The sequence below is a fragment of the Felis catus genome, chromosome A1, assembly GCF_018350175.1.
Source record: "Felis catus isolate Fca126 chromosome A1, F.catus_Fca126_mat1.0, whole genome shotgun sequence".
NCBI lineage: Eukaryota > Metazoa > Chordata > Mammalia > Carnivora > Felidae > Felis > Felis catus.
In genome coordinates, this window is record NC_058368.1 from 187,379,990 (window position 1) to 187,392,657 (window position 12,668).

General features: G+C 42.1%; 1 protein-coding gene across 2 annotated transcripts in view; it reads left to right on the forward strand.

Moving 5' to 3' along the window:
- Window positions 1-3,214, forward strand: part of ATP10B (ATPase phospholipid transporting 10B (putative)) — a 334,425-nt gene extending 331,211 nt beyond the window's left edge. For both annotated transcript variants that reach the window (XM_045035992.1, XM_045035995.1), the window contains one exon: window positions 491-3,214. In XM_045035992.1, the coding sequence (XP_044891927.1) occupies window positions 491-728 (238 nt within the window). In that variant the 3' untranslated portion in view covers window positions 729-3,214. The remainder of the gene's footprint in view (window positions 1-490) is intronic.
- The last annotated feature ends 9,454 nt before the right edge of the window (window positions 3,215-12,668 follow it).

Here is a 12,668-nt window from a genome sequence, read left to right on the forward strand (position 1 = left end):
AAGTTAGGCAAAGCATTGACATTACAAAGGAAGTACATTTTCCTGATTTAGAATTGCCCAGAAATAGAATGCACCACCTTGTACATGGTGGATAAAAGCCTTGGGATCCAGAGTGCTTGGTTCTGATCACCACTCCATCACTGTGTGGCTCCCCTGGACAAATCACTAATCTCTTGGTGCCTCAGTTTCCTCATCTGTACATACAGAGAAACGAAAGTACAACTTCATGGGATTGTTGGAAGAATGAAGTAAGTTAACGCCTAAATCACTTAGGATAGCCCTGGTAGATAATAAATGTTAGCTATTATATTTTGTTATTGTTGAACTCCCCAATTCCAGAGATGCCTAGACATAGATTTGATAGCCAACAGGAGTGTAACAAAGAGGATCTTGCCCTGTGTGGGGAGTTAGATTCTAAGGTCCTTTTCAATGCTGAAATTCAAGAAGTCAACAAAAATCAACAAGCCTTTATTCTTTTATTTCATACCAGGTACTTTTTCCTATCTCTACAAGGGACTTATGGGAAGTCTCTGATCTTAAAAGCTCAGAAAATCGACAAACTCCCCATGGACAAAAGAGATCTAGAAATCCAGAGTTGGAGAAACAGACAGAGGCCTGCCCCCATTCCTGAAGAGGCTCAGCATACCCACCATCCAGTGCCACCTGTCCCAGAACAGGACTTCAGAGCCAACAGCCCAAAGAGCTCTAGCCCTTCCAAGTACAAGTGAAAGAAGAACTGGGTGCTGCATGGAGAGAAATGCAGTAGAGACCATCTGAGGGATGACCCATGCCCAGAGGACTCCTCAGCTAAACTCTAATCCAGGGAATACCTTCTTCTGGGTCTAGTAGGACAATGGCTTCTGGAACCTACTCAAGTGGACAGATTGCTGAGTACTGGCCCTCAAGCAGGAGCAGTCATCGCTGATCCCAGAGTTCACTGACCATATGAATAGCCTGCAGAAATCTGTATAAACTCAGAGGAAACCACCCAATCAATGGCCTAATTAACCCATGACTCTTCCTTTTCATGGAGGAAAGGATGTGTCATTCTTGTTCTTTTCTCCTGACCAGGTTTGACTTCCTTGAAGAAAGTGCTGGCCCCAAGGGCTTTGACATAAAAAGACTGGAAACCAGTCACCCTCTACCTTTCTCCTGCTGCCAGGTAGCAGATCATGCAAACAGAATTTTTATAAGGAAGGTATGTTTCTCATGCATTGAGTTTTAATTTTTTTTTAGCCCAGAGACATTCTTGTGGCCCTTTAGATAAGTATAGCCAGTGGCCAATGCAACTAGGCCATACTTTTCCAATATTCTAAGAGATATATCTACCCAGGCAATTTCTCAAGGTATGGAAGTTTCTGGGCTTGTCAAGCCCAGACACATCACCTTGTTGTGCCAAGAATTAAAGTTTCAAAAGAAACCCATACACACAGGTACTTTATCTTGAGTATATGAATTCTTGAGTATATGAATTCTTTCATTCATCAAGAATTGGGTTGTTTTTGTCTCTAACCCAAAGAAAACCATATCTAAAGATTAAAACTAGATTTTAACTCAGTGTCACAGAGACTTTTGAGAATTATAGGTCCACAGCTAGTGTAAGAGGCAGAAGGAACATGCTAAAGCAAATGGGTGCACTGGAAACCCCAAGCTTTAGCTAATAGACCATATGTCCACAATCTGTACCAAGAGGATAGGAGCAGTATTCTTTTTTAAAGCTATTTATTCATTTTTCAAATACAAGTACACATCCTCATTCAGCTCTAAGATTGGTAGACTTTAATACATCTGCACCCGGAATAGTATGTATGACAGCAACACTGAGCCCAAATAATTACACCTTAAAGACCTGGAAGACACCGACCCATGCTTCAGTTATTTTAGGGAGAATCAGAGTAAGTCTCACTGTAGAGGTAAAAGGATTACACAACTTCTTATCCATAGAGTTATAAGTGCCAAAATGTAAAAGAACTCAAAAAAGTATTGAAATTTTAAAAATGGCTGATAGAATTCTAAGAGGCTATCAAGAGAATTAAGGTATACTATGGGCAAGTATAGCCTGTCCCTAGTTGTTAAGATAAGCCAGAGAAGGCTACTGAACCCTCTCCTCTTTAGGATAGTACCTATATATTCAGCAAAATCCCTGTATATTAGGGATGGATGCAATGTTGTGATAAGTCTTTGAGCCTAAGAGTCATAGCACCCCGCACACACAAGTTGACTTAACACTTGAGTAACTTTTCAGCAAAGATGAACAAAAAGATCTCAACAATCAAGTTAGCAAATGGCAAACTGAGCTCATCCACTGACCATTCTGCTAACAAACCTAACTGGAGGGACCATTTGAAGCATTATCCTGGAGTCAGTATGCTGTATCTGTTTTACTGACTGTGCCACATGATGTTACTAATAATGGCCAACAGGAGAATCCTACATGGAGATTGTTAGAGAGGCAAAGCAGTAATGATATGAATTGTTCCAAATGAGAAGATTGAGCCAAAACTTGGATCTCAAGGTCCTCCCTTTCCCCCATTTGATTCCTGCCCACTCCTGCAAGCCATATTGAGACAGGTGGGATGTTTCAGAGAGGAAGAGAATAGTGGAAAGAAAACTGGTGTCAGGAAATCTGGATTGAGTCACTGCTAATGTACTCTCTAGGAGCCAGGAGCCTTGAAACAAGATGCCACACCTGCAAATTAGGTTAGAACTGCCCTACCTCCTGGACTTGGCCTAAGGATCAAGTCAAAATTACAGAAGGGACGTGAAAACCCTTTGAAAGTTGTGACATCCTCAACAATAACACAGGAATTTTTATTTCAGAGCTAAGAGGAAACAAGGTAATAGGAAAGTCACGCAGATGTCAGACCACTGTACCTAAATGCCAAGCCATACCCAACATTGTGATGTCGCACTCTTTCTTGCATGACCAACCATCCCAGTTTGCCTGGGGTTTTCCAAGTCTTATACTGAAAATTTCCTTAGTCCTGGGCCACCTGAGATAGCTTATTACCTACTCTTGCCCCCCTTTGAAACCAAAGCAACTGTGACCACCCAACATGCCATTTAGGGGAAAAGGTTATAATTTTTCCTATAACATTATGCTAATGACTGTACTTAGTAATTTTTATACTTTTTCTTTTACTGGTTGACTGGAAATGTGCTATTCTTTATTAGAAAAAAAAGAAATAAATATTGTTTTTCACAATTGCCGGAAGTTCTGGGCACCATCTCATTTGTTCACCCATCCTTCTTCACACTCATTTATTCTAGTCATCTGTCCATCCATTTATCTATCCAATAAACTTCTGTTAAGCCCCTACTAGATGCCTTGTGATGTGCTAGGGGCTGTGAGTTTAAGACAGAGACTCAGTCTTAAGACTCAGTCTTAAACTCACACTTTGTCAGACAAACTATCAGGAACATATTTGATCCAACATGAGAGTGTGACACAAACCAAAATGGCTGTAGGAATTAGAAGCAGCAGCACAGAGAGTCTCCTCTGTCTGAAACTCTAACCTGGCTACTCTCCTCTTGCTGGAATCCTGACACTAGGCTCAATTCCCGATTGATACAGGTGCCTCTTTTCAGTCACTCATTCAGAAAATATCGAGTGCCTGCTATACACAGCACCGTATTAGGCAGCAAGGATAAAATAGGAAACAAAACAGGGCCATCTCCTCCCCTCAAGGAATTTACAACCTAAAAGGGAAGAGAGGCAATAATCAAGTAAATAAATAGGATCATTGTACTCCATGAGGAGAAAGAAGAATGGAGAAGAAGGGACGGGGTGGTTCCCAGGGTGATCAGGAAAAGGTCTTCCCATGGAGGGGAGGAGAGGAGACTTCAACCATGAAAATAAGACCGGGCCACTCCAAATGGAGAGAATTAATTACAAAAGTCCTAAAAAGGACAAGTTTGGTATACAGAAGGAGGAGGAGGAGGAAAAAAAAGGAAAGGTCAGCATGACTAGAACACAAGTAAAAAAGAGATAGTGACCCTGTGATAATGCTTATAGTAACAACTGTACTAGCTCACTGTGTGCTACACACTAGACTAAGTGCATATCATCATGTAAACCTCAAAGCAGCCCTCTGAGATAGGGACTGTTATTTTCTACTATTTCAGTTAGTTTCTGTGACATAACAAACCACTCCCCTTCCCTGCAAAATTTAGTGGACTAATACAATTACTTATGTTCTCACAATTCTATTTGAGGTGGGATGGCTGGGATCTCCCATCCTTAAAATCATCAACCAACAGTGTCACATGTCAACAATGTTCTGGGAGTGAGAACATAATCTACAAAGCCTCTTGAGACCTAGGCTCAGAACTCACACATCATCAGTGCTGCTGATTTGTATTCTATCAAACAAATCATAAGGCCAGCCCAGTTTCAAGGGGTTGGGAAAATTTATCCTCTACCTTTAATGATAGGATCTACAAAGAAATTTGAGGTCATTTGCAATCCATCACATTACATTCGATTACAAAAGGAGAAACTGAGGTAAAGTCAAGTTACATAAATAGGACACAGTCTCACAACCAGTGGGGAGGCAGCATTCAAGAGTCTGAAACCAGAGCCTATACTCCTAGCCACAAAGCTACACAACTACAAGATGGGGCTGAAGGGGCAGATAGGAACCAGATGACAGAGGGTCTGGTTTTTTCCATTCTCCTGAGAGGCAAGGTAGTTCAGTAGTTAGTTAGCTAGAATTCCACCACAACTCTGTCACAGACTGGCAATGTGACCTGAAGAAAGACCACACCATGTTCAGCTGGATTGAGCACCCACACAAAAGTCTCAGAAAATACTAATAGCTAAGAAGAACTATAACTCATGCCTGCACATCCCTAAAATATCTTCCAGTGAGCTGATCACCTAGCCAGAACTTTCCATCCTGCACTGAGAGTCCTAGGAGAAATCAATCATACAGGAGCAAATTCTCCCAGGAAATTAGAGAACACACACACACACACACACACACACACACACACACACACACACACCTACCTCTAACCCAGGCAGGATTTCACTGATAAGGAAGGTGGGGATGGGGTGTCTGGGTGGCTCAATGATTAAGCATCAGACTCTTGGTTTTGTGTCAGGTCATGATCTCACGGTTAGTAAGTTAGAGCCCCTTGTCGAGCTCTGACAGCACAGAGCCTACTTGGGATTCTCTCTCTCCCTCTCTGCCCCTCCCTGCTCATTTGCACTCTCTCTCTCTCTCTCTCAAAAATAAACTTAAAAAAAAAAAAGAAGAAGAATGGGGATTGTGAGCTGGGGCATGTAGGCCTTTTGAGAGCACTACAGAAGGAATCTTGCCCATCCCAACTTTAGGCCTCCCACAAGGAGGATCTGGGCATTGTCAGACAGGAGCTGAGACAAGAGCCTTTTTGTTCAAAGGCGTTCTGGTGCCACCTAGCATCAGTGGAGGAGCTGCCGCTTCTGAGGACTCTTCTGTAGCTAGAGCAAGGTAAACAAGACAGAAGAGAACTGAGCCAGGAACCGGGAGCCTAGATTTTAAGTCCACTCTGCCAGTGGTATCCACTGTGACTCTGGACAAATCCCTTCACCAGGTTTCAACCTCAAACTAAGGTTCTCTTGGTTTTTCTCAAATGCTCAAGGTAGGAACAGGACTGATTCTAACGTTCTGTGGTTCTAAGAGCTATTTGGGGGAGATTACAGTGCAGGAATGCCCCTGTGCAATCAAAGCCTTTAGTTTAGTATCTGTGCAGCTGTCTGATTCTCTGTCATGCACACACATGGTGGAAGATCCCATGAGGGAGAGACCCTGCAATATTGTTCTCTGCTATGTTCCAACTGCTTAGCAAATGGCAGGGTTCAACAATGTTGTGAGTCTTGCTGTTGAAGAAACTCATTGATGGGGTCTGGTCTCGGAGTATAGCAGGCAGGAGAAGAGCAACACTATTTGAGAAGATAATGAACCCCCTAAGCCTTTTTGAGGTCCCTCGTTGCCTTTTTCACCTCAGTGAATAGTAAGCGGCAAATACCTAAAGCAGGTCCAGGACAGCCACTATCTCCAGCTGTCATGAGGGAAACCAGAGCTAGGACACCTCTTTCCCTCAAACAGGCCATAGGCTCACTCAAGGCGCTGAGGAGTCTAAGTAGTGGGGAAGAGCAGATTTAGTCTCCTATGACCTCCATCAATACCTCCACCTCCCCTTAAACACAGCTGCTTTCTCTATAAATAAAGCACCAAGTTGAGTTTCCAGTAGCCCCTTCCATGCATATCACGGCCCCTAAGCCCCTCCTCTGCTGATATTTAAACTATCACTGGGCTCCTGGGTAGCTCAGTCAGGTACACATCTGATTCTTGATTTCAGCTCACACAATGATCTCCTGTTTCACAGATTCAAGCCCAGCTTCAGTCCCCATGCTGTCAGTGCAGGGGATTTTCTGCTTGGGATTCTGTCTCTGCCCCTCCTCCACTTGTGCTCTCTCTTAAAATAAACTTAAAAAAAATTAAACTGCCACCATTTTTGCCCTCTCAGTCTGTCTTCAAGAGAAGCCAGCCCCTCAGAGGTCAGGCCTGAGGGAAGAGAAGCCCAGGCATCTCAAGAACCAAGACCACCTGGGAGGTGACATTATCCTCAGTGCCTGCCTTCAAACCCAGTTCAACAAAGGGAAGCTGGCTGACCAGACACTTAACTGAACTTTAAGGAAAAATGTTTTTCCCCCAGTATTATAGGCTTTTCCTACCCCAACTAACCTCTATCCCACAAGATGTAATGAAAGATATTCCTGCAGATGCAGATGACAAAACTCAGATAACAGATATGAGTCCAAGGATTACCAGGTAATTTAAAATTAGAACTGAAACTGGAATTGGGGTCTCCTAACCATTCAGTGAGGGCTTTTCAACTATCTTGTCAGCCAGAGATTAACTGGCAATCCTTTCCAGGGCTGATTGGACATTTAAACATCAGAATATTAATGAAAAGGAGTAAAATTTTCAAAATATCAGGCCACATGGCAGGTGAGTCAGGGTAGACCTGTTTAACCATGGAATCCTTCCGGAACTCCTCATATCACCCTCTTTGCCAATGGGCAGCCTAGGGTTGAAGAAGGGGATTATACCAGTAAGCCAAATTCTCTTCTCCCATCTGCAGGGGCAGAAATGAATTCTGAAGCCCCACCAACTGCTGCTTCTGAGCCTCTGATTCTGCCTTCAAAACAACCCACCTTTTTCTGAAGAAAGAAGGGAAAGAAAAGAGAGGGAAAAAAAGAAAAAGAAAAGAAAGAGGGAAGGAAGGACTGTATTATGCTTTTGTCCCTTTTACAAAAACAAATGTTTAAAAGAAACATCCTATTGCTTTCCCCATTTGTAACAGACCGGTATGTTGGGCAGTGAGAGCTCTCTTTCAAGAGGGAAGTACAAGAACCTAGGGCAGCTTAACATTTGCTATGCTTCTAGACAACCATTTCTCTTTTTAAAGAGCAAGGAACCAAAGAGGCAATGCAAGGCCCAGATAAGAGGGTGAACTTGCCAGAGGATGAGAATCACCTCTGCTATCCTCAGATAGCTCATGAGCTTGCCCCAGGTGGCTGAAAGACAGTAATTTAGAAGATACATTCTATGTTGAAAATAAAACTTATAGGATACCCTTAACAGGTGCTTTTACCAAATAGACCCATTCAATCAATTGGTTCTGGATAATCAGAGGATGTCTTTCAGGCCATGGTCTTAATATCATGACCTAATGTGAGATTTTGGTAACTCATCTATTTTAACAGCAGTTTGGGGTACTTCATCACAAAGAATAAGCAGGATTTCAGGCAGGGTGGCAGGCCAGAGCAGAGGGGTAGGGGATATACACCTTTGACCAGAAGACCCTTTCTTTAGAAATCCCTTGCTTCACCCCCTGGAAGTGATGGCCTACACATCAGACAGCTCTTGCAATAGGACAAACAGAGAATATACCTCCTTTTTTTGTCCCCTGCAAATGCTAATGTGTTTTTCCACTTGGTTTCCTTGTTCCATTATATAGAGAAGCAAAATGATGTTTGATAACTTACCCAAAGTCAACAGGCAAATTTGTGGCTGAGAGCAGAAATTCAACTCCAAGTTGCCCAACTTCAGGGCCCAAAATATTAACCACTAGGCTACCTACTTACATAGAATAGAAAAGAGCCCTGACTGAATTTAGAGTTGGGAGATCCAGAGCCCCAAATCTACAAGTTTCTTATTGTGAAGGTTTTCTTCCCCTTTCTTTCTCCATCTGTAAAATTAGGGGATTGGTCAGAGACTTCTAAGGACCCCAGATTTTTCTGAATTCATGATTCTCACCTGTAAGAACACATACTCCGTTTCTCGTAAATGCCCTTGAAGCTTTCACTCAACCTATCAATAAGAAATCTTTTTTCAAGTAGATGTGTCAGAAACCAGACTAATCACCTCTTGTAAAGGATAATTAAAGGCACTAGTAAGTCAACTGAAGACCTGCTGACTGGCTAAGCAAATCACAAATACAGCTTGGGGATGGTGAGCAGGAGGAGTAAGCAGGTGTTAGGGAAGAAATCTTAAGGATATTAAGATAAACCCCAAAGGAAATAAGAGTTGTGTGCTCTACTTATGCCCCAGTTCCTGAGCCAAGTATACACTGGACTTCCATTACTTGGCCCTGATCTACCTTGCCAGGCTCAGAGCCCATGTTCAAGGAAACATAATTGCTCCCATTATATAACTACATTTTATACTTTCCCACCTCTGTGCCTTTGGTTTGAGCCATCTCCTCTACCTAAAATGCCTGCTCAAAGCCTGAATCTCGAATATAGCCCTCTACAGACCACTTCTTCCATAAAGCTATCCCTAGTTGCTGACCTCCCAAAGCTCTCTGCACATCACTTACAGAACTCAATACAGACACATCTAGTTACTCAGATCTTTTTCTTTCTTCCTTTTTTAAATCATTCCTTCTAGAATGACAGAGCCTGAAGTAACAGGTCCTAAATGATTCATCCTAGGGCTAGACCAAGGCTTGGCCAATGATAGTAGGGGACTAGCTCATAAGAATGTTCTTAAGAAAAAAAAAATGTTTTCTCATCTACTCCTGACTACAAATCCAGGGGGCAGAGGTAGGGAGAGGCATTTCATCTACCTCTCCCCATCCTAGGAGGTCTCTGCCTTGGCCTCCTCCTTCTTCTCTTCCTAAAGGCAACGACCAGAAGATGATACAATGGTCAATGTTCCAGGAAAATCAGTGGTTCTTGAGGGCCTAATATTAAAATGGTTCCAGATACATCCTTGGCTCTTCTCTCTCTTTAGTACTAGTCTGGGGAGAAGGAAGTAGAGCAATGGGAAACTGGAGGCCCACAGAGGAGAGACAAAGTGACTATTCATGTAAGATGCCCACATTCTTGTATTCTATGTCCATGACACCAAAATAGCATCAAAATTTTAATTGGTATTTTTATTCCCATTTTATAAGTAAGCAAACAGACTCAGAAAAGTTAGGTACCTTATACAAAAATGCACTATTAATAAGAGGCAGGAATAGTATTCCAAACCCAGACCAGATTCCCAGCCCACTGTAACTAACAGAAAGCCTGGTGTTTGGTAAATAGCACATCATGTAATTTTCCACAGTTCTGTCTCACAAACTCCCTCAGGGTCTTGTCTGTACCTCCAGGCACTTAAGCTTTCCACCCTCTTTCCCTGACAGTTTCTCAATAGACACAACTTCCAAACACTGACACAGAGCCTAGGAGAAGGACTGGCACCCTGGAAGACATGATGACATTGGCCTAGCTCTAATTACAGCTCCAACAGCCTGTCTGTGCCTAGCAGACAAACCATACCAGAAGCACATTAATTTCTGCCCCAGCTGGCTCCCACCATGGGAAGGCTCACATTGCCATGCTCAAAGGGGCCCTGCCTGAACCCCTGATGAGGGAGGAATGTACCCAGCCCTGCCTCTCTTCTTATTTTTAATTAGAAGTTCCATTAAAACCACTACAGCAATGAGGCACACACCAGGCAACATACTTCAGAACAATTAGCACACTCTTCAGGGGGCTAAAATGGCCTCAGTCCTGGTCTGGGCGACATAATTGCACCAAAACATACAGCCTACCAGGAGGCCTCCATTTTAAGTGGAAAGAAACAATTAGTCACACAATCTATCAGGCAGTTAGATCTGTAGGAAATTATTCAATGTACATAATTTAAAAGTTTGCCAGGGGTTGAGGTATATGGAAATTATTACTTGCCTACAACTTGGTACATCCATAAGCAAACCACTATCCCCACCCACCCCCACCCCATGCTATTAATGCTCTGTGTTTGTGTGTAGATAACCACTAAGTAAAGAGACTGGTTGTAATTATGTGTCTGGATCATGGTAGACAAGAGTATTTCATTCCTAAAACGTGGGAAATAATCAGTGGGGCAGAGAGGTTATGGAACCCCAATCTACCTCACTGCCACTTTCTGAATCCCCAAGCCACTAATTAAAACCTGCCCCTAAGATAGCTCCTGGCCAACTCATCCTGGTGATTTTGAGAAGTAAATAAAAAGAGCAAATTAGAAGGCCAAAAAGACCTTGAACACCAGGAAAGTTGCAGAAAACCACCCGAGGCTCCCTGGACTCTGTTTGAAGCCACACTCCTGGATTCCACATGCAGAAGCATCTTGCATGCATTCGATAATCCCTCTCTAGCGCTCATTGCTGAACCTTCCACAGACCAGCAGTGCTGCTATAATTAATATTCAACCAGCATTTCCACTGCGCACTCAAAGCCTGTTCTTTCAGCCTTTTCAAATCCAATTCAGACCAACGTAATCTTTGCCCTTGCATTTTGGTTCAGGCAGCAGCGATTGTTAGGATGGCAGATTATGCTTTATTAGCATCTATTGAACAGCAAAGAAGCCTGGCATGATAGTGGTCATCACTAGGTCTCTGAAACTGAACTAGGTCTCACAAACTAAAATTAACAAGCCAGCAGTACACAAATACTGGGGCAGGAAGGAGGCTGTTTCAGGAAGAATTATTATTTAGAATTTTTCATACAAGACTAAAGATGGAGTGCAAGGTTATGAGGCATCCAAAAAAGGGGGTAGCCCAGCTAATAGGCCACTGTTTGACTATTAACTTTAGAGTCTCCACAATTTCCCTTCAAGTGTCATGGTTTGTGCATCTAGAGCAACTGGTATAGTATAGGGAAGCCTTAATTCAAATCCTGGACTAATCTACTGGATGACCTTGTGCAAATTCTTTCCCTCTCAGAGACTCAGACACTTGTGTTTAAAATGAGAGTTAAAAAGGATCAGTGGTATTTAAACTATCTCTCTGAGATGGATATGGTCAAATTCCTTTCCCTACATTACCCAGAGAAGCTCTCATCCTGTTTCATATGCCAGCCTTTTCCCTAAGATTCTGTTTTTTAAAAAGCATTTTTAATCTGTAGAATACAAGTTTGAAGCCACTAGATGATTTCTAAAATCTTTCATACCTACAGGGTCTATGAAGTAGTAAGAACTGAAATGGTACAAGGAACACACCATGCTAGTACAGAAGCAGCTGTATGAGTATATTTTGTGGCCAAAGAAATATAGGAGGTAGACAGAAGCAGCAGCAAATTAATACAGAATCTCAGCAAAGTGCAGAAAACACTCAGAGATGATACTAATGACTGTAGATACATAAACACGGAGCACAGGAGACATGTGCTATGTCTGAGAGATATGTAGACTTTTTTAGTAACTAATATAGCTCAGCAATATTCTATGGCAGATTTGTTGGATATGTGAAAGGCCCCTGGGTCCACGTTGGTAAGTCCAGATTGTTAAGACTTTCTACCCCTTCTCTTGAATGGATGTATTGCTCAGTCATACAAGCTTTGAAACTTGGGAAGATATCAGCAACTTGAAAAAAATCTTCTAAAGACAAATTCTTAAGCTTAAAAAAAATACAAATCTTCCAAGATGAAACCAAATGTCTCTAGTTAATGAAAGCCTGGCAAACTCAAATAACCAACAATAGCAAAGTTAACTTCTGAAAAATAAAAAGAAATAATCAGCTCAATTTCCAGTTAAATGTGATGGATTGACATACACATTTTTCTCCATTCTTTTCTAAAATCCCATTAGAATATGAGTTAAGGAAGGAGAAAATCTAAAACCTCAAGAACAATAAGACACGGAAAGAAATAGATGCAAAAGGGAGGGATCAATGAAACTAAAGAAAATGGAAAAGAAATGAAGGAGTGGTAAATAGATTAGATATCATCTTTCCTCTCTCTGCAAAGGACCTACAGGGTGAGAAACCAGGATAAAGTCAAAGAACCTCAGAAAGGCTCAGAAATAGAGAGCAATGGGAATATGGTGAAGCAGGAAGATCCTGAACTCACCTCTTCCCATGAACACACCAAGGCAGCAGCTACATATAAACCAACTCCCTCTGAGAATGATCTGAAGACTAGTAAAACAACTCTTCCACACATAAAAAAAAAATCAATGGTAGGAGGAGCATACATGTGATCTGGTCAAAATCAAATCCCTAACACAGCAAACCACATGGTTTGGTGCACCAAGAAAATGAGCTCCCATAACATTTGCCTTTGAAAAATCAATGGAGCTTAACTGGAGTTGCAGAGGGATATAGGAAACTGAGACTCCACTTTTAAAGGGCATACACACAATCTCACT